The following is a 27,582-nucleotide window of genomic DNA, read 5'->3' on the forward strand; positions in this document are numbered from 1 at the left end:
ACAACATTAATATTTCTCTTCCGATGAAATTAACAAAAATATAACAAAGAATAAACTTCCCCCACTGGTTTATGGGGAGTAACTTAGCCCCATACAGAGGAGTGAGTGACCTTATGACGGAACACTTCCTTGGCCTTCCATCATTATCTTTTTTTATGAACAGTAGTTACGCCCAGTTAAATGCAACAGATTATTATTGCAAGCTAATTAACTCACGTGACCAGAATGCGTTAGTTTATTGTTTTTTTTGTTTTTTTTTGGCCAACGTAACACAGAAGAAACTGCCCCCAGAGAATGCGAAAACGATAGTTAATAATCACAGAAAATGAAAGATACACAAAGAATGGTGTAATTTCGTAAGTAAAAGTGATTAAAATGACAGACAGGAGAGGACACGCCTGTGATGTTGGACAAATAGGGAGTGGTTCTGTATCAAAGCCCGACGGAGGACACGCGGAGGAGGAGGGGGAAGAGGGGCAGCTATCACGATTTCTTCAGGTTTTAATCGTCTCTTTTTCACGTGTATTTTATATCATATTAACTCGTATCCTTTCTTTATTAACCTGTACTTGTCACACCTCTGACTGACACTCTACTACCTTGTGTGTGTGTGTGTGTGTGTGTGTGTGGTGTGTGTGTGTGGTGTGTGTGTGTGGTGTGTGTGTGTGTGTGTGTGGTGTGTGTGTGGTGTGTTTCGCCATTTACTACACGCACATCATGCAACAGGTTATATGAGGTTGACTGTCCGGTTCTAATGTAAATCGCCCGTGACTCAAGGTTTAATATACATGATTCTACTGGACCATACGTGGTACAGGTGGACCACAGGTAACTCAAGGTAACTACAAATGGACTCAGGTGAACCTATCGTGACTCAGGTGGACTCCTCTCTCTCTCGCGCGCACAGACACACACACACACACGACCCTTTGCTGAGACTCAACCCTCGGGGGCACGGATGACTCACCACCTGGGGGCTGCCGGACAAATAAATTCGTGTACGGGAACAGGAAACCATCAAAGTCAATCGTAAAATTCAAACGTGTGGATAGGCTCGTCGACATCACTCACATCTCACTCTTTCTCTCTCCCCTAGAAGAATCAGCTTATTTGTCAGCGAGTCGATATATAATTTTGACATTCAAGTTTATTACCAAGTTGACATCAATCTCGAGATGCCAAAAGTTCTAAATGAAACCACAAAACATACATTAAGTCTAGTGTTGTCTCCAAGACTGAATGCAAAATTTACACACACACACAAACACAAACACACACACACACACACACACACACGAGAGGGCTAATGCCACAGATATTACGGAGGGAACGTTGCCGACTTGCGTTTCAAATTTGTTCAAGAGATCAAATCAGGTTTGTGAACAGGTTGTAACGTTCACAGTTTAAATGAGCAGGTGAAATCTAGGCAGGTGAGGGAGCTTACCCGGATTACTTCTGAAGATCTCACGACCAAATTCCACAACCTATTTCCTGAACACACACACACACACACACACACACACACACACACACGGAGTTTAATACGGTACAATATGGACACGTGAGCTTATAATTTGGCTTTGTATAAGAGGATGAGGTAAACGAAACAGTGAGAATCGTGATCTGCCTCGTCCAGTAGTGGGTGTAACAAGAGGCTCCCGACAATAACATTACAGTCGGGTCTTATCACACGGAATATCTATAAAATATGCACGCTGGGAAGAGGAGAAAATCTGGCCACATTATCCGTCGAGGTTGAGTGACTTTAAGCACTCTATAAAGACAACTCGAGTCTCTTAAAAATACTAGACAGGGAGGTGGGGGGGTGGAGGGGGGTAAAGTCAAGAGGGGGAAACTTAAAGCTGGTTTTGGGGGATTTAAGGACAATTTATGTACTTGATAAGGACGATGCACAATATTACCTCAAGCGTGTATTTACTGGGTCTTACTATTTCTACTCAGATATAAGGATTGTATCTCTTCACGCCTCTTGATTAAGATTTACCAAAGTGTGACGCTGGAAATTGTATAACATTAGCTCGGGGCAAAAAAAAATGGTATTGTAAGTTATACCAGCGTCTCGACATCAGCCCAGTGCCCTCATTTGCATATGAAACAATAATGGAAAACAAACTGAAATCGTCGAGAGGTGAGGGTACGCGCTAGACGAGTTGCATACCAAAAGTGGGCGTGGTCGTACGGGAGCTCTCAGGCCACTAGGGTACTTCACGACTACACCTCCACCATCACCACTATCCTCACCGTCAACATCACCATCATCATCATCACCGTCTACATCACCACCATCGTCTACATCACCATCCTTACCTACACTGTGATATGTATATTACAGGTACTAGCATCACTATCATCATCACTATCACCTATATCACCATCTTTTCCCAGTGCCTAACCAGAGACTTGCATACCATAATAATAATAATAATAATAATAATAATAATAATAATAATAATAATAATAACAATAATAATAATAAACAATTAACTCTTGTATGCAAATCAGCTCGACCATGAACCAACAGTGCTTGAGGTATCCCGTACACACTGGTGAGGGCAGGAGCCAAGGGAACTTAAAAATAGATACTGGGTCGCGCACTGAGTAAACCAAACACAGTGGTATACTCTTATCGCGTACCGTAAGTCACCACTCCCCCACGCCCCGTCCACACGAGGAACTGATCTAGACAACACGAGGCACTGATCAATAATTGCCAGCTGATTCTTTGATACGGCCAGGTTATTGGTCCTCTCCTCCTCTCTCTCTCTCTACCCTACCTCATCCTCTCCCACACTCTCTACCTCACCTCGTACTCTCCCTCACACTCCCTACCTCCCTCATTTCTTCTTGTTCACATTTTTCTTAGCGTCCTCCATCTCTCCCTAACTCCCTACCTCTCCCCTCCTACTCTCCAGGGAAAGGCGGGGCCCCTCCCCTTACTCTCCTGGATGACCTAACAAGGTGAGGTGAGGTGAGGTGCATTGTTGCTCAGGACAGGGAGAGCTTACTGCCAGCTGCCCTTGTTTTTTTCTTTTCTCCATCTCTTCTATCTCTTTCTTTCTCAATCTCTTCTCTCTTTCTCACTCTCTTTCTCTTGCTCACTTATATATTACGAATATGTATTTACTTGTTTATCTAAGATTCCTACGTCAACATTTTTTTTCCGTGGAGAGAGAGAAAGAGAAACAGGAAATGGTTCATTTACAAGTACCGTTGTTCACAGCACTTAAGCATTATTATTCATACAAGAGACTCTGATCTCAGCACAGTCAGCCTCATATCCTACTTTCCAGTTGACACCATTAAGAGTGAACCATCGAGAGAGTGAGAGGGAGGTGAGAGAGTGAGCCAGAGAGAGAGAGAGAGGGTGGCGGCTGAGGTGCACTTTAGATGGTGTCTTTGATATGATGTGAAACTATAATTCTTAGAAGAAATCCCCGTTCAGACAGTTCATCCTGGGTTTTCCTCTTAAGCTCCATGAACACACCTTAGCTCAGACTTTCAATGGACAAGCCACTTTGGTCCGCCTTTCTAGTGCGTTCCAACCCCCGTTACCAAAAGTCTAGAACGTATAATTAAGCGAGCGGGCTGGCCCTTGGTGCAGGGCAGGACGTCCCGCCTAGGTATCACACAACTTGGGGTTAATCCACGTCCCCGCCGCCCTGGGGTACTACTGCGGCTCACACCGAGAATTTCACCCCGCTAATGACTGGTGTCGGGAGGCTGTATGATTTGCAAGCTGACCTATGCAAGAAAGACTCACAGGGCTGACTGTACTGTTCACGCTTACCTACTGAGCCAAAACAACACTCACACTGACTCTTCTCAGTGAGACGATAATGTGGACGATATTTGAAGGGAAAAACCATTATCTTGAAGGTCCCGTTGAAGGTATCTGTACAAGGCATGTTTGCCTGCTGCAGAGAAGATGTCAAAGTTGGTCTACATCCAGCGAGTGACCGGCGCCACTTAATGAAAGTCCGGCCGGTTTGGACACACCGGGACCAGCTGAGACGCCTCATGCAAGTCGAAATGTAACAGTGTTATAAAACCGGCCGACGGACCTGAGTGAAAAGGGCCTGGGTTGCTTCATCGTGTTTTATTTAAAGAGGTCTATAAACGCCTCATTTCCAGTACCTGGGAGTCGTAGCGAGAGCTCCATTTAATCTACCTCATACCCCTACCCCGTCCCGCCCCTCCCTGGCCCGCCTCCCAAACCAGTGAGCAGTGAAGAAATATGAGCAATATATACTGTGTTGTGGAAAACCCGGCGGTGTTGCGTGAGCAGTGAGATGGCCAAAAGGTATTGTAAAGTGGAGATTAGCAGGCCTCCGGGCGGGGTCTTGGAGTGAGGTGGGCAGTTAAATTCCCTGCTCCTGCTGCTCCCTGCTGTCTCCCACTCTGCTTCTACTCTCTTCACTCTCTGTTGAAGTCCTCTGGAGAACGCTCAGGCTAGTATTTTGGTTACTTTCCCTCCCAAGTACTCCATTACTCTTGACAACGCTTCGCCGCAGAGATTACAGTGGTTATGTAAAAATGTAAAATAATTTGCATAATCTACTGAACCCAACCCAATGTATCTAGTAGAAATAGAAGGGGAAGGTTGGTGGTTAAATAGAACACGATTCATACAGAAATACCCTAACAAAAGCAACAGTGATGGCTTAACTTTCCAATTGAACCCATATTCACTCTCCTCCCAACATCACACACACACACACACAGACGAGTTGTACAGATCTCGCCAGTAAAAAGTCAAAGTTTACTTGCTCCTTCCGCTAGTTCGTAAAAAAAAAAAAAAAAGAGCCACGCCATAAGAAGTGTCCGCCCATGAAAAACCCGCTTGTGTTATGCCTGAGGTGTTGGGCAGCTGCAGAAGTGGCGGCGAAACGAAGGAAGAGAAAGACAGTGGTTATGGCCGTCCATCCTGGCTACTGACACCATAACTTTCATCCCATAGATACGATTCATCACCACAAGAGAACACCAATGATCGGAGAAACCAGAGACCAAGAACAGCTACGAACACCCGAACACACACCAACACAATACAATACACCCTAAGCTCATTCTCCCCATAAAAAAAATATAATGTCCAGGTAACTACAGGTAATCAGTCATACAAGCTGTTGATAGATAAGAGAAGTGATCTGTCACCGACACCCCGCTCGCTACACTATCCATCACCCTGATAACTAGGTGGGCGGCAGTACGTGTGCACGGGTGGTGTGGGTGGGCGGGGGTGTAGCTGTAGCTAAGATGTGTAGGTTGGAGAATGTAGATAAGGTATGTGGTCGGGGGGGGAGGGGATGAATAAACAACTAGAGTGCAGGTAAGATCCAAGATATAAACATGACTGAGAATGGATTAGTTCTCCCTTCAATTACTCTTGATAGGTCACAAGTAAAACGAGAATCTCTACTTGAAATAATCATTACTTGAAAATGTCACTTCCAGTATTGCTAAACATAGAGAGTAGGGTGGAGATGACCTTATATGAGGAGGTGTATTATGACCTAACTTTGGGAGGAACACCGTGACCTAACATGGGGAGGTATACACACACTGAATATAGGAAAGTTTACCGAGAATGTACATGGGGAGGTGTACATGGAGAGGTGTACAGTAATTTAACAGGATGAGGATGACCCAACACAAGGAAGTGCAGTGTGACCTAGCACGAGGAAGTGGGACAAATATGGAGACGCTCTGAGTATCCCGTGATATTTTCTGGACAACTGCACTAAGAGCTACAAAAGCGAGGCTGGCAGCGGGCTGGCCCTACCCCTTCTCTTAGCAAGAGGCGAGAGGCATCAAGGCAACGTACTGGAAGACTTTTGACCTATACAGGCCAGTGCCGCAACCATAGTCGCTGGAGCGTGACGGAGGAGGAGAGCCTTCACCCTCTTGGTATCAGTGGCGGCAGCAAGGTTGATGGCGCTCTCTTGGCTTCCTGCCTCTCTACCTGAGGCCATCTGACCACGTGAGGAGTGAGAAGGACAGAGGCAGAAGGATGATGAGACATATGGGTGAAAGGTCTTGGGGAAAGAGTGCGGTGGTAAGAGGTGGGCATAAGACTGTGTAGAATGAGAGGCCGCGAAGTTAAATCGTCAGAACTGTCATGCTGAGGGTGATGGCTGTAAAAGTATGTTGATGAAGAGTGTTTGGGGGAGAAGGTCAAGAAGAGAAGAGTAAACAGGTGTAAAAAAATATGTGGTTTGATGGAGGGAAGTGTGACCTCTGATAGTCAGAAGATAATGTGGATGAGAGACTGAAAGAGGCAAGAGACTCGGAGGAGGAGAACCCGGGGCTGTGGGCGAGGTATGGTGACAGTGCTCTACAATAGGTCGTTATCTAGTTATGGACCAACGCTCGTCAAGAACCCTCAAGCTGACCAAGTTGACCATCTAAATCATATGGTCGAGTAGGACGAATCGACCCCTGCCGAGTGTACAGTGACACCGTGTTTTTCAGTGATCGATTACCGGCAGTAGTATCGACCGGGAATGGCGAGTTTCATAAAGCTTCGGTACATCAACAACAATAACACAGATTTAAAGATACTGTACTCCAACTATCGCAGTTTCACGAGAGGTGAGCAACGTTTCAAGGTTTGAGATTCTACGACCTTCAAAACACGACGAGCTTGAAGGCATTAAAGGCTCTGAGAAACGGCATGCTTTAAACACACTAAGGGACCTCGAGAGATAAGTTTACAGATACTGCTATCCTGAAGATGATCACACACTCAGAACAATTGACGTTTAAAGGAAAACAAAAACAAAGGAAAGAAACATATTTAATTCCAACGAAGATTTTGGGGTAAAGGAAGAATGTCATATTTTCTCTTTTTGTTTGGGTTAGAAATAACAAAAATCATGCAACTGTGAGGAATATATGACAACTCGAGACGGAAATGACTCGGGTAACAGAGAAGGTGGTGCGGCAGGTGATGAATGAGGATTATCCAACGATAATTAGATTGGGTGGATAGAGAACTTCACAGTAAAACTTTTGCCGACTTTGTTGAGATTAACACAACACTCTGACATTTACGGCGGCGGCGGCGGCGAGATTGCTTTAGACGAGTGAAATTATGCACAGGGCAACTATGAATAAACGGCGCAAGACAAGTCAAGGAATTATTCAAAGATAATGATATGCCTGACGTAAAACCGAGCTAACATCGACTCCTAAAACACACGATTATTTTAAAGTAGATCGTGGAGTTACAAACTGGAGAAAATGGCAACATATTTATACCCACAATAATGAGTCAACCTTTCCCGGTGTATCTAAATGCATGACACAACCCTGAGATTATATCAAGACTTAAAAGGAGTTCTTACAGTGATGATACTATTAAACATGACTAGCATTAAAACTTCCTCTCCTGGTGTGAAGGACAAGGTGTAATAACAAATGAATGGGATCGAGGCTGTGATTCAGAGGTAAATACAACCATAATTGCTGAGACTCCTTGTTGCCTCGCAGTAGAAGACGTGTTGGGTTAATATTCCCACGAATCTTCACAGGTAGACAAGGTACTGAGGATTAGTAGCTGATTTAGAGACTGTCTCGGGAAAACATGTCAACAACATTCTTTCCAGTTTACATCTCCCTGACCGAGACACAGTAGAGGAATCAACACTGACCTGTGGACACATCTTGCATTGGTACTTTCGGGCCGAGCCATTGTTGGGCGGGTTCTGTCCGATGCCTGGCGGAGTGGGCGGCATCTTGGCGGCGTTGATAGGCTGAGGGACGATGAGCATGGAGGGCGTGGACACCGTGGGCGGGGACGCTGACGACGCCGACCCATTGCTGCGGGCGTAGAGGGACGCAGGAGCCATGTTGTGCGGGATTTCAAGGCCCCGTCCGTCCAGCCGGTCGTCCAGGCTGTTGGGGTGACCTGAAACACAAAACCAGACTTGGGTTAATGACTCTCTGCCAACATTCCAAGATAGGCAAAGTTGATGGTCTTAATAACTTACGTCACACTATCATGATGAGAGATAAGAAGAGAATTAATAAGTAGCACAATATAAAAACCACATTGAATACTAGTGATAAAATATGGCTGGGTAAAAGTGAAAATGAAAAGGTTAAGAAATACAATTAAGTCGTCAGAATTTTAAATAATAAAAAATATACACGAAACATACTGGAATACACGGTGATCAATATACCTATACAACGACACCAAAAGGAACAGAGGCAGTCATCACAAAGATTATATACCAATATTCCCACCACTTATGATATATATATATATTCTCTAAATTTGGTCTATCTCACTTTAACAACCCTCTCCAATCCTGTAACTCATCCGAAAACACCCCTCTCAGACCTGTAACTCATCCGAAAACACCCCTCTCAGACCTGTAACTCATCTGAAATAAACTCTCTACATTGATCTGTGTCTGTTCAATGACCCTGGTAACTCAACTCCCCATCCCCTTCCTCCCACCTGAAACAAAACAACAACAATACAAATATAATCTAGAGAAAGAGAGAGGGAGAGATAGACGTCCATGAATCACACACACACACACACACACACACACACACACACACACACACACACACACACACACACACACAGTATTGATCACCGAGAGAGAGATATAATCACGACGGGCAGGTGTGTGTGTGTTGGAGTGACCTGCCGTAAGTGGGTCACACTACTACAGGTATAGAGGCCATGGAGGCTCCTATCTAGTAATATGCCGACCGTTTAGCTCTCGGCTGCCAACCTTAAAACCAGTTTGCGTCACCACCACCACCACATCAAGATTGACCAATACTTTTTTCACCCATTCTCATTTTAGGGAGGGATTCAAAAGGTTACGACAGCCTTAGAGACTCTCATTCACTCTCCCTCTCTCTCTCTCACTCAGACACATTTACTCTCTCTCTCTCTCTCTCTCTCTCTCTCTCTCTCTCTCTCTCTCTCTCTCTCTCTCTCTCTCTCTCTCTCCTTTATGTTATGTTCTCAGCCATCACGGACAATACTTCATCCCTTTTCCTTCGCTTTTTCTTCTTTTTATCTTTCTCCATCTCCTACCCCCTCCTTTACTCATATTTCTCCTCTCTGTTCCGTTATTATCCTCCTTTATCTTCTTATCCATTTATTAATTTATCATCATCCTCATTCCATTACCCCTTCCTCCTCCTCCTTGTTCCCTTACTCCCTTCTCATCCTCCACCTCCTACTCCCCACTAAAACACTTCACATATACTCTACTTCCAAACCTATTTTACTCCCTCACTGTCACCTCTCCCATTATGGATTCCTAGCACACTTCCTGATTCACCACGCCATTTGTTCTCTCCACCTGTTCTTCCTCCGCTAGATTAACCTCCACTCACCTCACCTCCTCCAGTTCACTCATAACACCACACCTTCTCCATTGTGACAACTAACCACTCTTACTTATTCTTGGGGCAACTTTTGTCCTATTGTAGTCGCCGTCGTTGCCACCTTCGCCTCCTTCACTATAGTATACTACTCAGCTCAGTTATTCACCACTTCCATACGCCATTGTGGTCGCTGCCCCACCCTCCTCCTCCTCCTGTATTATGTCGTTACCTTTTCTATCATTTATCCGTTTATATATTATTCCTCATTTGCCACTGCACTTTACCTTCTCTCTCTTCCATACCTGCCCCTCCCTCCCTCTCTCTCCACCCTACCTACCTTCCTTCCTTCCTACCTTCCATCTACCTCCCCCCTTCCTTTCCACAGTTACTTCCTTCTCTTCCACAACTACCCCAAACTCTTTATACTCACCTTCCCTTTCTTTTCCCTTTCCACAGAACCTCTTCCCCTTTATTCCCCTCTCCTTCCCTTTCACATAAACACCTCTCCTACAAGTGTCTACCTTCCCTCTCTCCCTCCCCCTCCTATCACCTGTGTGTGCGTGTGTGTGTGTGTGTGTGTATGTGTGTGTGTGTGTGGGCAACCCGTCAGTCATTGTGCTTGACGGTGAGGGGTGTTTATAGTGTTGTTGGGTGGGGTGGGGTGGGCTGGGGTGGGGTGGGATAGCGCATAGCCCACCCACCGTCCCACGTCTATTATTCATTCACAACCACGCGTGTCTCTCTCACACCATCGCCGTGAGGGTATAGGTAAACTGTCAGCCATCACACACAGTCCCAGCTTTCACTAACGTTCTCCTCGTCTGCCACATCACCTCCCAAAGTCTCTCAGTTTCAAGTAATAACACGTGTTTTTGGGCTGCGTTAACCTGCCTCCCGTCTGCGAATCCAACCTCGACTTTGTATTTTTTTTTGTAAGTGTATAATTTGGGAGTAAAGTGTTTTGTCTGAGTGTTAAGTGTAGTAGTGTTTTATTAAGTCATAAGTGATGTACTTTATTTTTTTAAGTGTGTGGAGTGAATGAGTTTGTTGATTTAAGTGTTAGGTGGTGATTTGTGTGTGTGTGTGTTTATAAAAGTATCAATGGATGCAATGTGGTTTTTAATGAGCATTACAAAAAAATATATATTTCCGGCTGTAGTTGAAGATAAAACCACTTTTTTACGACTCGACAACACACACACACACACACACACACTAGATGGCGTAAACAAGAAACATTTATTTTGATCATGAAAAACTGTTTTGGTACCGCAACTCCACCACGCGGCGTCCATGACAACTAACAGACGAGAACAACAACAACAGGTGGACAACGGCATCAAGTGAACGTCAACAGAGGAATAACAACGAGGAGATGGGAGGAGGCAGATGAATAACAAGGTGAGGGGTAATAACAGGTGAGGAGTAACGGAAGGACAGGTGAGGAGTAACGGGAGAACAGGTGAGGGATAACGGGAAGATAGATGAGAGGTAATTGGAGCTCAGGTAAGGGGTAAAGGTGAGAACAGATCAGCTATAACAGGAAAACAACAACAGGTGAGAATTAACAGTCATGAGAACAGCAACAGATGAGTAACGGGATTATTAACAGATGGACTTTAACAGGTAAGGAGATACAGATGAACAACAACATAGGAGAAACAAATGTCAAAGCACAACAAGTAAGCGGTAATCAGCGAACGACAACAGGTGGACCATTAAGTAACAGGTAAAAGGACATCAGGTGATATAAACGACAGTGCAACGAGGGTAAGAAAACCGTAATTAGTCAAAAGTAAGAGAAAACAACAAACAACAGCAGCAGCAGGGAGGTGAACGGTAGGGACACCAAACAACAACTTGGCTACGTCCGGAGTCATGCCGTGGAGTGCAGCTTTTTGTCCACCTCCTTGGTTACCTTACCTGGCGTCTCCCAACCCTCGCTCCAAACCCGCCCACCAAACCCAACACATTCTACATTTAAAGTCAAATAATTCCTTAAGTCTTTTAATAACCTCGCATGATATTTTCTTATATTCAGAAAGGTGTTTATTGTTGTCTGTGTGTGGGTAATGTCCGGTTATAGTGATGGTTAACGATTAGAGATTAACATCACAGGAGAAGGGAAGTCAGCACGGACGCATACGGACACCGCTGTTCAGTTCTTGCAGACTCCGGGTGGGTGTCAGAGCAAACCGAATATCCTTGGGAGGAATGTCAAGGAAAGACAGAAAAAACTGTAAGCGGTCCGGTCCATACGGAAGGTTACACCACCTGGCGCGGGACCTTTAAACCTGGAGTCCCGTGTTCAACTTGCCGCACCTCGTTGTGGCAAACACACACACACACACACACACACACACACACGTACAAATATACAACTGCACGAAATGTACGCACACACCTACGCGTACACATACACACACGTCCATGGACAGTCAGGTCCTCAAACAGGAACCTGAGAGCCAGGTCTGTTACCTGCCCACCCCGGAAACTTATGTACCAGTGAATGACTGTTCCCTTTATACAGGTGAAAGGGGAAGGGTCAGGTTCCAGGCGCTTGACCTCTAAGTGGATGACATATACTAAACTAAAGGGTCACAATTATAAGCTGAAAATATCGAAGATTGCCATTGAGGGAGCAACTGGCTGGTCAGGGAGATAACAATGTGGGGGTGTGGGGTTCAAGAAGGTGGCACACAAGAGCTGAGTGTGGTCAAGAGTGCAGCCTGAGGACGTGAGTGGAGCGGCGGAGAAACTGAGTGTGGGGGAGGGAGGCTGTACTCGGCAGGAATGTCTTGCCCAACACACGTTCCCTGCCCACCACCAACACCCATCTAAAGGTCAGACCATGCACACGCCCAGTCATACATATACATGCGCTTCCACACGCGCGCACAAAGACACGGGTACAATGCAGTAATGCACTTTAATATACACGGAAACAATTATTTACAGGCGCGAGAGAGACAGACATTTCTACACATATCACTCTTGCTCGAGCGTGCGCACATACACACAAATACACATGCAACATATCGACTCGTGCACCCCTACACACACACACACACACACACACACACACACTCTGGAAGGGTTATAATCGTCTCCATTACGCCTGACCATCACACTCCACACAGGACGAAGAAACAACATGTACAACAACCTGTGATAAAGGAGACACGGTGGTGACCTCAATACGCCAGACTTTGAACATGGTGTTTGGCCGCCAGCGACACACACACACACACACACACACACACACACACACACACACACACACACACACACCGCCCAAAGCGGTGACCCGGGTAGAGCTGGGACTATTACTACTACTACTTGTACATCTGCTGCCCTCACCGATGTCCACAAGACACATCTGTGAACAACTCCCTCCGTGCACCTCCTGACAGGCAACAGGTGGGACAGCGACAATCGTCCACAATAGAAACTTTTAAATTCATGTATTTATATATACGGTGGGTATATCTGTATTTCACTTCTTGATAATTAAAATGTGCAGCCCAAGACTTAACGATACTATTTTCTTTATCTGGTTTAATAACGATGGCCAGTAAATCTATTCTCTTAATTACACACAACAATAGCAAGAAGTTAGAGCGTGGCTGGCGGGCAGGAGCTATTATTAGAGAGGGAGACGGTGTGGGGTCCTACAGTACAGTCATGGTGAGAATAACCAACATCTGCGAGCCCTCGTAGTTAAACTCTAGTGAAGCAACGCCAATAATGTGCCTGAGTATGTGACCCCAATACCCGGTCGTTGGTTGGTAGCCTCACTGACATGCCCAGTAGTTAAGCAACACAACAATGGGACTCTATCATTACTTCACACACAAACACACGGCCCCTACTACATCAACACCAACTGCTCCAGACAATGAATAAGGACGACATAAACTAAGACAAGTTGCCAAGGAGGAATTGGTGTGACAGAAAGCCGAGAGGTGTCCAGCGGGTACACCTTACTTGGCCCATCAAAAGGTCAACCCCCAGACCATCACGCCACATCACTCCTGCCAAGGAATGACAAAAATGCCCATTGGCTAGTCAAACATCGCATATCTCCTCTGTTAGTATTTTGATGATATTGTTGGGGGCATTAGTATGCGGGGAAGCACTTACTTCATAAAAGCAGTCCCGTAAGCAAGACTTGGAGAATACCGGTAAAGGAGTAGTGGTGTGGAGTTGCCCGGTGCCCCGCTGCCCCAGGTCATGGCTAGCGGGCCACCCTCATCATTGCCATAACCACAAGACATGATCTATTTTCGTAGTATCCAGGTATACATGATCTTGTATATGTATACCATGAAGAATTGGATACTTTGACGGGTTATTTATAACGGAATCTCTCAAAACCATGATATTAATTCCTGATTTTTATTGTGTCCATTTGTTTACAATTTCCCTCGCCAATAGACACAAACTTAAACAAATGTATTTACTGCAAAGCCTAAGGAAAACAGAAAACGAAAGCTAGATTTTTTTATGCACACTAAACATGCTAAATACATGTTGGCGTAACAAACGAGCAGCGAGGCATAACTGGGTCAGGAAGACCAACACTCCCAGGCCGCCACTAAATGCTCACACCATGTTCAACCTTCTTGGTCTCAAGCGTCTGTCTCTCCATTCATTAACGTAACGGTACACCAGGTTAGTGACAGTTACATACGTTAAGTTTATCTGTTAAGTCTCGTTAACTTCCTATATTAAGATAAGAGTAATAACATGTTCTATAATTATCAGTATTTTTATTTGGGGCAAATATTGTCGGAGAGTGGCCTTGCCCCTATTTGTGCTATGCAACCATCACAGTCACTGACACCCAGACATCACGACACCATAAACTGGTTTTCTTTTACCAAGAGATAGAGAGACAGGAAGAGTGAGTACCACCACCACCACTTTACAATGGTCTCTCATCTCACCACGAACTTGACATTCCACACACAAACTATTTTTCTTCGTCACTTCTTTATCTTTGAGGGAAAGGAGTGAGAAATCCGTGATGATCGACCGGAGGTTCTTGTCACTCAGTCACACACGGCATTTATCACACAAGCCTTCAGTCCCCACGATAATAAGTCCATTTGTTACCATCATGTACAGAGGGACTTCTACAACGTGAAATAAGTGGCTACAATCAGTCCAAGGAGTAGTGTTATGATTACGAAGTCATGAATTGTTATCCTCCAGAGAAGAAAATAGTCGCAAACTTAGGTTGAGTATGACCTAACAGTGTGCCCACCACCACTCCTCTCCGCCTTCTACTTGCAACCTTCAAACATCAATCACAGCCCCTATCAATTACGTACTCCAACCTTACAATTTCACCGTCCTGCTCCGTTCCTATGATGATCTACCCCCCTCCTCTCCTCTCCCTCACCTTCCCATCCCACCAATCTTAGTAACCCTATCCCTTAAAGCCACCTGTTGACCTTAGTACATTCTCCCCCTCCAATGGCTGCGGGGTGACAACTAACTGGTCCGGTATCTTGAGTCAAGTATGACCTCGTCGTCAGCTCTAGCGGTGTCACCTACTCGAGTTTAAACTGTCACTATTTATCATTCCATTTCATTCCGTTCCTATCTTCATACTATGTTAATCTACAACACCATAATACACAAATTAATGTCAGTAGTTTGGTCACTGAGCGAAGTAAAGAGACACGAGGCAAAGATTGTGAAGGTGAGAGATGAAGTAAGGGGGCGTGGAGGACACAGACATGAACGCGTCACAGCTTCCAGCAGTGGATAAGGTTACAACACGGCCTCCAACATCCCAAGTACTGCACTGGGGACTGGGTGAAGCAAGCAGGAGTCTCAGTAGAAGTGGACTGGTGGTGTTAATCTTGGCTATGTGGATGAGGAATCAAGGTCACTCACTAGTAACTGTCACTCTCACACAACCAAATCCCCAGTCATCATTTTAGCTGTATCATCAGTATATCATTTGTAAACCACCCAAACATGTAAAAAATGAGTGAAAGGCAAGAGACAGTAAGATACGAGTTCCCTTTGGATAAGAATCAATAAGTGACATACTGAAAGAACACAACAAGTCAATACTCCAAGCAGGCGGCATTGTTTACCTGAAAATGTATTCTTTCTCTTCTCCATGGACGGAAGAAGTCGATGTTAAGAAGAGAAAGGATAATCTCATATGTAGAAACAATAAAAAAATTTCATTGTCAATAAGTAAACTCTATAATCACTATCAGACAATATCTCTAAGGTCACGTCACTATTTTCATCATCATCATCATAACGCCACTCATTACATTATTAAGACTATTATCTAACCACATCTTCTCATCATCAAGAGACCACCACCTTTCCACAATCACATCATAAAACCACAACATACTCATCACTCCTCGACTTTCAACACCATCACAACTTATCCCAATGGTTCCAGTAACACCAACACCATTACTCATCATTACCACCACAACACCAGTACCACAAAATCACCATCCCATTCCTAGCACCAGTACAGACAAGTGTTCTATGCGGAAGAGAAGTCATTGCTCCTGAAACTTGAGCGTTAGCCTATCATACAAGTGAGACAACCAGTTTGATTTGTCTCTTCTTCCTCTCTCTCTCTCTCTGGTTCCTCTCTTCATTTCCCACGAGTCCAAAGTCCCCGAGTTCCTTCCTTGACCCGAGTGTCTGTGAGTCATACGGGAGAAATGCTACGTTCCCGATGCATTATTTCTTTTTGTTTTGCTTCGTTTTTGTCGCCTTTCATGCGTAAATGTTTGTGTATCGTGTGGGTATTTTTCCTTGTTTGTGTGTGTTTGTGTGTGAATTTTTCCCTAAGATCTAAGAAATAAACCCATGTTCCATCACACTGTATCCTTATTATGAAGATATAAACACCCTAAAAAAAAAAAACCTGCCCCTTCACACTTTTGCTAAGCGATCCCTTTGTACCCTCAAGGAAAAAACCAGTCGCCTTTACAAAAAAAAAAATCCAGTTTATTTACTCATGAAATTCATCCTTCTACGGCAGCCAAGAGTAGCAACCAGTGAGATACCTGTAGTGTTTACGGGACCAGCACGCTACCCTGCAGCACCCCCCCCCACACGTTACACTGGCACAAGAAGCCCAGCCAGACACAAAAACATGGCTATTGTTAGAGCTTTGTGAATGACGGTAGAAGATGCAGCCGAGGGGGGTGGGAGGGAGGGGGGTGGGAGGGAGGGAGGAGGGGAAGGGAGAGAAGGAGTGTGTTAGTTGCCTGCCAGGAACACGTCTCCTTGTATTGTGACGTCAGTGATACCTCCTGACGTCATGATCAGCTGTGTAGGTTATGATCAGGTGTTTATTTTGGATATAATCTTTACGGTTACCTGTATGAGTGAAAGTCCTCTTCTTATGGTTATCTGATTCATCGTTTAGTGTTCCTCGGAGATAATTTTACCCAATAAATCTGTGATTACCAAGAAAAGACATTCTAAATCTTGCAAGTGTTTTGTCATCGGGGATTAGTAGGATGTGTGTGAGGGCGAGGGAGCGGGTGTGGGGCGGCAGGAACTTGTCCAGCCGTAGGAGGGGCGTCTCCCAGGCCCCCTCGGCGGGTAATCCCTCCCAAACGTAATTGTACGACGTCAGAAAAATATGAGGAGCTGACACAGTGTACTAACAGGAGGGGGAAAGAAAAGATGTAGGAGAAAGGAGACTTATGAAGAGATGTATATTTAAAGGCTGACACTCGTTAGTTACAGTACGAGGTCAAGAGGAGGTCATACGATGACCTGGATCGGTAGGGAGACTATAATCAAGTCACTTCACCTTCACTGAAATGTGTTTTCTCTTCGGTGCTGGTTTCTCTGACTACCAAATAGATGAAAGTTTTAATCTCAAACGATCAACTGTTTATCTCACCCCAACAAACTAGTTTTGACCGGAGTGTGGCTATGAAACCAAAGAAACCAGACCATTAGCTATGAATATAATTGACAGTCAAATTCAATCTCCATCGACAATAATTTAATAAAAAATAAATACCTTCTGAAATCTACCTCCCTTGGCTCATCATAACTCACAACTCATATCCCCCAGAGAATAACGGAAACGAAAATAAAACCCCCAGATATATCCCCTGAGAGTGTAGTAGTGGTGTCGACAATATCCAGTCATACCAAAACACAGGCGGGAAAAAAACCAGGTTCCGCTCACCACTATAATGGCGCACGCCCCTTAATTATATTAATTGTGAACCTGTCTGACCACTAGTTACGGGACGGCCAGAGTGACCCAGCACCCTGTCTCTACCACACTTGTACCACGCCTCTCTACCACACTTGTACCACGACTCTCCACCACACTTGTACCACGACTCTCCACCACACTTGTACCACGACTCTCCACCACACTTGTACCACGACTCTCCACCACACTTGTACCACGACTCTCTACCACACGTGTACCACGACTCTCCACCACACTTGTACCACGACTCTCCACCACACTTGTACCACGCCTCTCCACCACACTTGTACCACGACTCTCCACCACACTTGTTGTACTCTCCACCACACTTGTACCACGACTCTCCACCACACTTGTATCGACTCTCCACCACACTTGTACCACGACTCTCCACCACACTTGTGACCTCCACGACTCTCCACCACACTTGTACCACGACTCTCCACCACACTTGTATCACGACTCTCCACCACACTTGTCTCCACCACACTTGTATCACGACTCTCCACCACCACACTTGTACCACGACTCTCCACCACACTTGTACCACGACTCTCCACCACACTTGTACCACGACTCTCCACCACACTTGTACCACGACTCTCCACCACACTTGTACCACGACTCTCCACCACACTTGTACTCACTACGCCTGTCAACACACCAGCACACTGCCTGTAAACTGCTTGTTATTACCTGTTCTTTGCTTGTGTTTTGATTTTTAATGCTATCATTTGAATGCTTGTTCACTGGCTGGTGGGCGGGCGGGCGGGCGTGGTGCGAGTGGGCTATAACGTAATGTGGTTGGGCGGATTTTGAGTGACTGGTTGGGCGTAGAACGTGTAGGTGGGCGTTGAGTGACTGTTCGGGTATAGAGCGTGTAGGTGGGCGTTGAATGACTGGTTGGGCGTAGAGCATGTAGGCGGGCGTTAAGTGACTGGTCAAGCGTATTGTGTGTGGGCGGGCGTGGTGCGTGTGGGCGGGCGTGGTTCGTGTGGGCGGGCGTGGTCCGTGTGGGCGGGCGTGGTCCGTGTGAGCCGGCGTGGTCCGTGTGGGTGGGCGTGGTGCAAATAAGTGGGTAGATGGGTGTGGGCGGGCGTGGCATGTGGGTAGGCGTAGTAGTCTAGCTGTATGCGGGCGCGGGACGAGGCGGTGTCAACGTGTGGTGTGGGGCAGCAGCAACAGGTATAAGGAGGCCACAAGCCGCAGCAGGAATGGTGGTGTGATGATCCATCAGCGGGCCAGGTGAGCATCACACGGCGCCTTGGGCGGATAATCAGCAGGCAAGAGGCTGTGGCGTGTGGATCACAACCCCCGCAAGCAGGGTAGGATCTACTGCTCGGCCTGCTTGCCATTCTACCTGCTTCAACAACTTCTCAACTTGCTCCAGATTAATCTCGTGTGGCGACATTATTTTTTCCCACCTGTAATATTAATAGCTGCTCTCACCTGTTGCGACGTCTCAACTAGTAAACAGAGATTTCGCTGAACAGTATCGAAGGCTCCAGCAGGCGTGTGTGTACCTTGAGCCGACAAGTCATGCAGCCGTGAACTGGGATGACTGCAAGATCACCAATGACCCAGCGACTTGGGCCACGCTGCAGAGGCGAATTGGTTATTTAAATGACCTTCCTGGTGTTGGTTCTTGCTCTTGTTGGTCGTCTCCTGACTGGCACAATGATGCCACCAGGTTATGTGCGGCCTTCCCTCCCTTCTTTACCACACCCCCTCCAACAATACTGAGAGTCGCGTTTTTCTTTTCTTCATCTGTTTCTCTTTTTCCTTCTGTGTGTGTGTGTGTGTTTACTCTCTCTCTCTCTCTCTCTCTCTCCGCCGCCAACACACACATTCATGGTAATATAATGTGCCGACCTTCCAGCTAATCATTCGCAATCTCACGGTCGCCGGATGTTCCACAGTCTGATATTCTTACTGGTGAGGTGAAGAATTCTCCTCCTCTTCCCTCCATCCCACCCATAACACCCCCCCCTCCCCCTCACTACGTTCATCCCTTCATCCATTTCTCCTCCATTGCGTATACTCATATTTTTTGTTTTTTGTTTAGGTCTCAGTCTCGAATACATTTTATTAAGTATGATCTAACACATGAGGCGGTAGACCTGACCTTTTCCATACTAGCAAGACCAACTCTCACAACACACAGACCAGTTTCAACCAAAGTTGCATAGTCATGATCATCTCCAAGTACCAGTTTGTCTTTATCGAGTCGACACTTAACCTAGGGAAGGTCTTAATGCTAACTACCAGTCCATAATCCCTCCCCCCCTTTCCTGTCCACACTTCCATCATCTTCCTCAATTAAGACGGTCATAACCACATCTAACAGCTTCTCCATTACCATATCTGCCAGACAGCCACTCTCATGGTTTCGTTAATGTGGCTGTCACTAGTACTTCATCATCACTATCAAAGGTTTTCTCACTATAATCGTATTCCCACTATCATCACATCAACATTCCATCATTATCATCATCACTCTCCCTTTACCATACTTCCAAGAACACCACCACCATCTTTAAAGTGACTTTCTCTTCACCATCTCTTCACCACCATCCCTCTCATCACCATCATCATCTCCTCCTCATTATCATCAACTCATTATTTCCGTCTCTCCCTGGTGGAGGTGAAGGCAGAGCGGGTATTGTAGACTAGAACAACAGCCACTCACTTCACACCCCTGATACTCTGACCCCCAATGCACATTCCGTCAATTTTACCAACAATCCCTTCACTACGGACGCACGACAACAACAATTAATAACATCTGCAACGCCTGACTGCACTAGCTTTCAGTTTTTAAGAGGTTTGTAGGTAAATAAGGGGTCGTATTAGAGAGGGCGTTTGGAGGGCGTGGGCGAGGTGAGATTCCTGTTTTCGGTAGAAGTGTCTAGTTTGGAGGTTGGGGCAGGAGACGACGCAGGGCGGTGGCTGCTGCCCTCCCTCCACCACCGCCACTGATCTTAAGCTGTGATGCTGATGTTGCCTCGACTTATGATGTGCTCCTATTGTTACTCTCACTACTATTATTATTCATGATCCTAATGAAGGGTAATACAGGTTATACATTATACTAAACGTATTATTATCACTGATATCCTCAAATGTTCTCAATAATGAAATGTAAAAAGAATTGATTAGTTGAGTATAAATGAGAGTTCTTACAAGGTGCTGAGCCAAGAGCCACGAGATTAGGGAAAACTTGATCGTGTTTATTTTTTAGGCGGTGGGGCTGTCTGTGTAATGGAGGGAACAGAAGACGTAGTCGTAAGAGGAAGAGGAGGACTTGTTGTAACGCCCACTTCCTCCCCCTCCTTCTTCTGATAGAGACGACCAGTGAACCTCTCAGATTTTACACTTCATTATTTGTCGTTTTTTTTGTCTTAATACTCTTTCAACCCCGTCGTCGTTTTCTGTGTGTTCGTTCGAGTAGATTTTAATTGGGTAACTTATCCACAAAAATCTATCCTCTGCTTGGTTGGGTTTACGAGGTTACTGAACACGGATACAAGAGTTAATTTCATGTTTGTTCACCAGTATAAACCCACGAGATAAAGTAGTCATCGCCTGTGACGTTCAAGCCTGTGTATGTGTGCGTGTTTGCCTATCTGTCACTCTACACGGGTCTAACCTCGACACGAAAAACCTCTTTGAAATCCTAATTATTATTCTTCACTGACCTGTAGTCCGTCGTCAACACAAACTCGGTCCCTGGCCAACACGACCTTCAGATCACCTAAAGAAGACTCCCTCAATAAAACTTCACCCCGTCAGTTCGATTACGGATACACACGAATTCCAAGTGTTGGTCGGCGGACATCGAAATAACGTTTTATATATATATATATATATATATATATATATATATATATATATATATATATATATATATATATATATATATATATATATATTCTTTTTTTTGTTTCGCGTATGATTTTGATTGGTTTAAAGTGAGCAATATTTCTTCTTTTTAAAATAAATTTACTACATTATTGGAAAAAGTAAGACTGTCTACAAAAATGTAAAAAAAAATATTAATTGAATATATTTGTATATTTTTTGTAATCCATCTTAAAAGTTGCCAGAATAAGAAAACACAAGAACTGTTGCCACCAAGAGGTTATAGACTCTAGCTGACCAAGGGAACTACACTCGCAACTGGAGAAGAAAAATAAGATCAAGAGAATTACGGACGAAGAGAAACAAATAATCTCATGAGAAACGAAAAGACGAGTAAGAGGAGAAGGAGGAGGAGTAGGAGGAGGATGGAAGATAAGGAGTGGGAGGTGGGTGGGCCAAGAGGAAGGTGAGGAGTGAGAGGTTGGGTAGTGGTGGTGGAGGAAGGGGTCACAACAGCAGGTCCGAGACAGGTCATGTGTGACATTTGGCTACTAAACAACACATCTATGGTCTGGAAACTCTGGATGACCCATGATTAATGACTCCCTCTTACGCAGACGACTCTAGATGCAGACAAGTGGAGGTAAGGGGTGGGGATGACGGGGGGGGGCATGGGTTGTAACATACGCATCTCCCACAAAATCCATCACCATCTCAGGGAGGGGGATAGCGCTGGGGAGACGTAGAGGAGGCGGTGGAGGAAGAAAAGCCAATAACCAACTTAAAATAGTCTCTAAAAAAAAAAAGACAAAAACCTGCCAATGGGAACCTGTTGTCGCCGTTAACAGGACGGATAACGGAGGTTGGGCCGGGGTACAACATGCATCAGCAGCAATAGGAGCCGTGGGTGTGGAGTAGTCGTTGGAAAGTGGCAGGTGCTGGACGCTCACCGCAAGAGGAACCCAAGTGTCGGGTTAGTATCACATGTTGTATTACCGCTTTGTTGCTCATCGCATTTCAACAAATTATATATTTCTTGGATGGATCGTAATAAAAAAAAAATTGCTATCAAATAATGTTTTTTTCCTGATTCTAGAAACTTAAAAATACCTACAGACACGAGCCGATTAAATGTGGCTTGGATGTTTTCGTCGACAATGGAAAAAAAAATACATTCAGAAAAATCGTGTATGTGATCGTATCGTTGAAACAGAAAGCATAAAAGCAATAATGTCAATGATGCTGTTACTCATATAATTGTCCTCACTGCAGTTATCGCTCCACCATCTACCAGAATGATGACACGCAAAAATAACAATAACACATTTGGGGGGAAAAAGATAAAATGAAATGAACTGTGATCTACAGTACACGGCAACTGTCCAGCACAAACAGCATGGGTAGCACCGTAGCAGCAGAAGCAGACACAGCAGAGAGAGAGAGAGAGAGTAAAAGCAGCAGGGGTACTGATATCATTAACAATGGTGTGGGCCGCAGTATATGACAGCAGTGTCAGAAAGGCTCCATTCTTGTCGACTCCTTGGAAAAGCCGGGTGTGAAATTTAGCTTTCATTTTTTCGTCGTCTTGCCGCCAGAGATGATTCAGCCCTTCTGCGGGATATGATCAAGAATGGCTCACATGTTCCCTGCGACCAACAATGTTAGCCGTGGAGTTTTTACGTGGTCGTGACAACACACAGGTGAGGACGATGTGTAGCAGTAACGAAGAATTCAGGTAACATGCTCCTCTCTCACTAAAGCCAGGTATGCAGGTTAACTTAAGTCTAGCAACGGAACAATACAAGTTAATCTTTTTTTTATCTATTTTTTCCACAGGTTTTTTTGTGTTGTGTAAGGAGCAATGCGGGTCACTGTTTTTTTTTTATACCCTGTACTGACCAGCATGACGGGTCAAGCTGGTTCTATTTTTTACCTGGCCTCTTTCAGCAGTGAGAGCAACTGTAATTTAAGCCTCGCTATCACCGGGAAAGAAGACATGAAAAGTGGTGAATAATTCAGACCGTAAGAGAAAGAACGAAACAATAAAAGACGTATCAAACTTGACGATGAATGAGGAAATAACTGAAGTAACTCAAGAGTGACGACTAAAAGGAATCCTGTCTTCTTCCGTCCTTCAAGAGTGTCATAACAGTTCCTACACCACTCAGGCTCCTACACCACTCAGCTTCCTACACCACTCAGCTTCCTACACCACTCAGCTTCCTACACCACTCAGCTTCCTACACCACTCAGCTTCCTACACCACCACACTCTCTTCTTCTATATTTACCTTTACATGATACCACAAATAGCAAATCAACACTTCCTCATCAGCCATTCCGAAAACACAATTGACATTTCTACAAGAGTTCAAAACTATTTCTACAGGTAAACAATTATTAACACCTACAACGTTTAACTTTATTCCGTATGAAAACAAACAGACGAAATGAACTTAATACGAAGGTGATACGTGAATGACTGGATGGGAAATATCTCAGCCGAGCAATACTGTGTACGATCCACCATACTACCTCCACACTACCTCCACACCCTCACACACACACTACCTCCACACTACCTCCACACCCTCACACACACACTACCTCCACACCCTCACACACTACCTCCACACCACCACACCACCTCCACACTACCTCCAGACCCCCACCCAAACACTGATTTATCAAGGCCTGACCCAACAGGCCATTTTCCCCCCAACGTAGAACTTCCGGAGTGTAAGTTACCAGAGACAGCAGCGGTTATTACGTCTTGGTATCAGGTAAATTAACCCCGACTTGTTACATCCCTATGACATATTTTAACCATATTGTGAATGGGAAAAGAGGTGTAATTAAAGGTATAAATAAGACCCATGATCGCATATCTTCCTGTAGAAATATAGGTCCTGTCGGGGAATTTGTGCTTCGGTAAACTCTAATTCAGGATGTCATAGAAGTTTATTGAGATCATATGACATTTAACTGTATAAGGACACGCCGTTCTGCACGCGGAATGGTTGCATGCATTGTTGTTGCTTTTTTTGGTGTGTGTGTGTGTGTGTGTGTGTGTATGTGTGTGAGGTGTGTGTGTTTTTAGTGGGTGTGCGTGACTTCCCGAGTGAGTCATGATGCCAGAGTTACGAGAGCATTATTACAGCCATGACCCAATATAATAACCCCGAGAAAAACAATGACAGCTATAATAACATTGTAATATATCGTTCACCAACTGCCGGCTCTCTACCATCCACACTCCTCCTAATCACCAGCTTCGTAACAATCATACTTCATACACAAAATAGTCCTTAAACTGTATATCTAAAAAAAAAAAAATCACTGAACTTACTCTTAATAAACATTCCTCATTCTTGTTTAAACAGCTGTAGAGAGAGATAACATTGAGCAACATTCAGTTTAATCTGTGTTCACGAGAGAAGGATTGGGATAGTGGGGGAGAAGAAGGAGTAGGCCCAAGCGTCCCTAATCCTTAACCCTCAAATCCCCCTCCCTCCCTCTCTCCCTCCCTCCCTGCCTGGGCTCTTTACCTTCTCCTCAAAAGCCATCACCCCACTAATACCAACAGCCTATATAAAGGTCCGTCCAACACTAGGCTGCTACACTTCCTTCAAAGCCTGTTGGTCTGATATCGCCCCCGCCCCCACCCCGCACGTCCTTCCATTCCTCGTCAGCCCATAAATCCACATCTGCAGTCCCTCCGTCAGGCCCAGGGAGTTCGCCGCCCTCCCAAGCCCTCCCTCATGCCCACGCCAGACCCTTTCCATAGCTACTTTATGGAATAATTGGCCTCACCAAGGAGCGCTCAGGGGAGATCAAGGCTCAACTTAGGTCTTGTTATCTGCCTATGGTGTGGAGGTGGGGGCAGGGTGGGACAGGGGGCACAAGTTAACAGGTGAGAGAGAGAGAGAGAGAGAGAGAGAGAGAGAGAGAGAGAGAGAGAGATCCTTCCCCCTATTCATCCCCTTCTCCTGCCACTCTGCAAGTCTTCACCCACCTCCCCTCCCTACCTATCCTCCCCACAACTGATGATTCTGATGGATGGCGTCTGGGCCGAGCCTTGGGACCCGTGTGTATAATGAGGCCCAACGAGGAAAGAATATATATAAAATAAGTATATGGTAATTACTCTGCTTCCGTGTTTTAACTTAAGAGAAATACAAGAGCTTTCAGTTTTAAGAGTGTAGGTGAGGGATTCATTTTAGGTGATGATAAAACAAATAATAATAAATGATGGGTTTTTCATGGTGAAAAAGGAACTAAATAAAGAGGGTGTTTTAACAATATGAGGGACTTCCAGGTCATGGAGTTTAAAAGTAATAAAGGACAAACATGACTTACTTGGTCTCACCCACCAGAAGGTCAGACTGTAATCCGGAAATCCACACCAAGGTATATTATAGTGGTAAACGAAGCTAATTTAGAAGGAGTTTGAGACAACGACGATGGCGGGTAAACGGCAGCGCACCCCCGAGAGAGAGAGAGAGAGAGACCCACGCCGAGACAGTCCATGAACCTCGACGCCCTTTATAACACCAATCTGGAAGGACACCTTTCCAGCACGTTCACCAAGTACGCCGTTCCAGTACGCTGATCCAGATTGTACTGAGCGATGTATTTTTTTTTTCTCCCCAGTGACCAATACACAGTTAAAATTTGCGGTTCCAGTTCACTGTTTCAACTCGCTATTCCCCTTTCCTGTTTTATTTTACACTCTAGTTAACTTTTTGAACACCGTGTCAGTTGACTATGGCTCTTTATTCGCTCAGGTTATTAGTAAAGCTCACACAGTACAGTCGGTATTTCATTTTGCTTAAAAGACTTTGGTATGAAAATCTTATCTGATTGTAAATTACACTTTCCAGAAATTTACAACAACTAAATATCCCACAATATTTTGACCTTAATAAGTTATCACGACCCTTAAACCCCCCTATGAAATGACCCTAAAGATGAACAAGGAGTCACCAAGCGATGATCCTTGGGGCCACTACGAGGTAATCCCAAAGGTCACTACAATATGACTCTCAAGAGGTCACTGTGTAACCTTTCACTCACAGGACTTATTAAGAAGACGGCCAGGAAACACAACCCAAACCCGGTGTAATTAATTCGTATTAGTATAAATACGGCGGAGGTGGACAATGGTGAAGTCGCAATGAAGACCGGCACGACCTCCCAGCCGGCAGGGTGGACCAGCAGGTTATAAACACACTTAACAGCCGCCTTCCTCCTGCAGGCGGTGCGGAGAGCCGTAGCACAGGGGGGTGGACTGGAGGTAGGGTGTGGCTGGGGCAGGAGAAGGTGGAGGTATGATAGAGTTACGGCAGGTGGGAGGAGGTGGAGGGAACAGATGATGTATAGCTAGAGAAATGGAAGACTCGGCACAGGTGTAGAAAAGGTGGTGAAGGCGGAGGAGTAGTAAAGCGAATGAGGGAAGAGAAAGAACTGACAAGCCCTGACAGAGGAAGGAAGAAAGTGGAAGAACATTAAAAAAAGTAGGACAAGAAAAATGTACTGTAAGGTGTAACACAGAGGAAATACAAGACTATAAACACAGGTTGGATAAAATGTCCTTTTTTTTCTTCTTCTTCTTCCGTCCACAAAATAGAAAGCCACAGACAACATCTCCTCCCGTATTACAAGTTTAATCACAGTCAAGACGCAGTTCCATAAATAATGAGATTCAGTTAAAAAAAAAAAATAAGTTACCAGTCAACACAAAGCTGCCAAACTCCACCTTCTGACGTCACACCAAGCTTGATGACAACTCAGCGACCACAAATAGTCTTTCTGTTTAACGTTAAGTCGAGGTTTAGTGTCCCAGGAATAATGCGAGTTTACTGTTTACCGTGTAGTTGGGACCGTGAAGCAATTGTTTTTTTTTTTGTTTTTTTTTGCTTTTATATATATATTGGGTAAATTACTATACTTATTAACATTAGCAGCCAGTCAAGTTGAACTCAAAAGGGGATTTATTTATCTTTTTTTTTTTAATGGTTGCAATAAGATCACTAGTGTGGGTGGGTTGGTGGGCTAGGAGGGATGGGAGCGGAGGGCAACTCGTCAGGCAAGCGGAGTAAT

The 27,582-nt window shown here is 45.0% G+C and overlaps 1 protein-coding gene across 5 annotated transcripts in view; it reads right to left on the reverse strand.

Moving 5' to 3' along the window:
- The window catches only part of LOC121865764 (zinc finger protein rotund-like), a 166,193-nt gene that overhangs the window by 26,271 nt on the left and 112,340 nt on the right, over nucleotides 1-27,582 (reverse strand). For all 5 annotated transcript variants that reach the window (XM_042365314.1, XM_042365313.1, XM_042365315.1 and 2 more), the window contains one exon: nucleotides 7,674-7,930. In XM_042365314.1, coding sequence (XP_042221248.1) covers nucleotides 7,674-7,930 — 257 coding nt within the window. The remainder of the gene's footprint in view (nucleotides 1-7,673; nucleotides 7,931-27,582) is intronic.

Source organism: Homarus americanus, unplaced genomic scaffold (genome assembly GCF_018991925.1).
Source record: "Homarus americanus isolate GMGI-L3 unplaced genomic scaffold, GMGI_Hamer_2.0 scaffold13495, whole genome shotgun sequence".
Taxonomy (NCBI): domain Eukaryota; kingdom Metazoa; phylum Arthropoda; class Malacostraca; order Decapoda; family Nephropidae; genus Homarus; species Homarus americanus.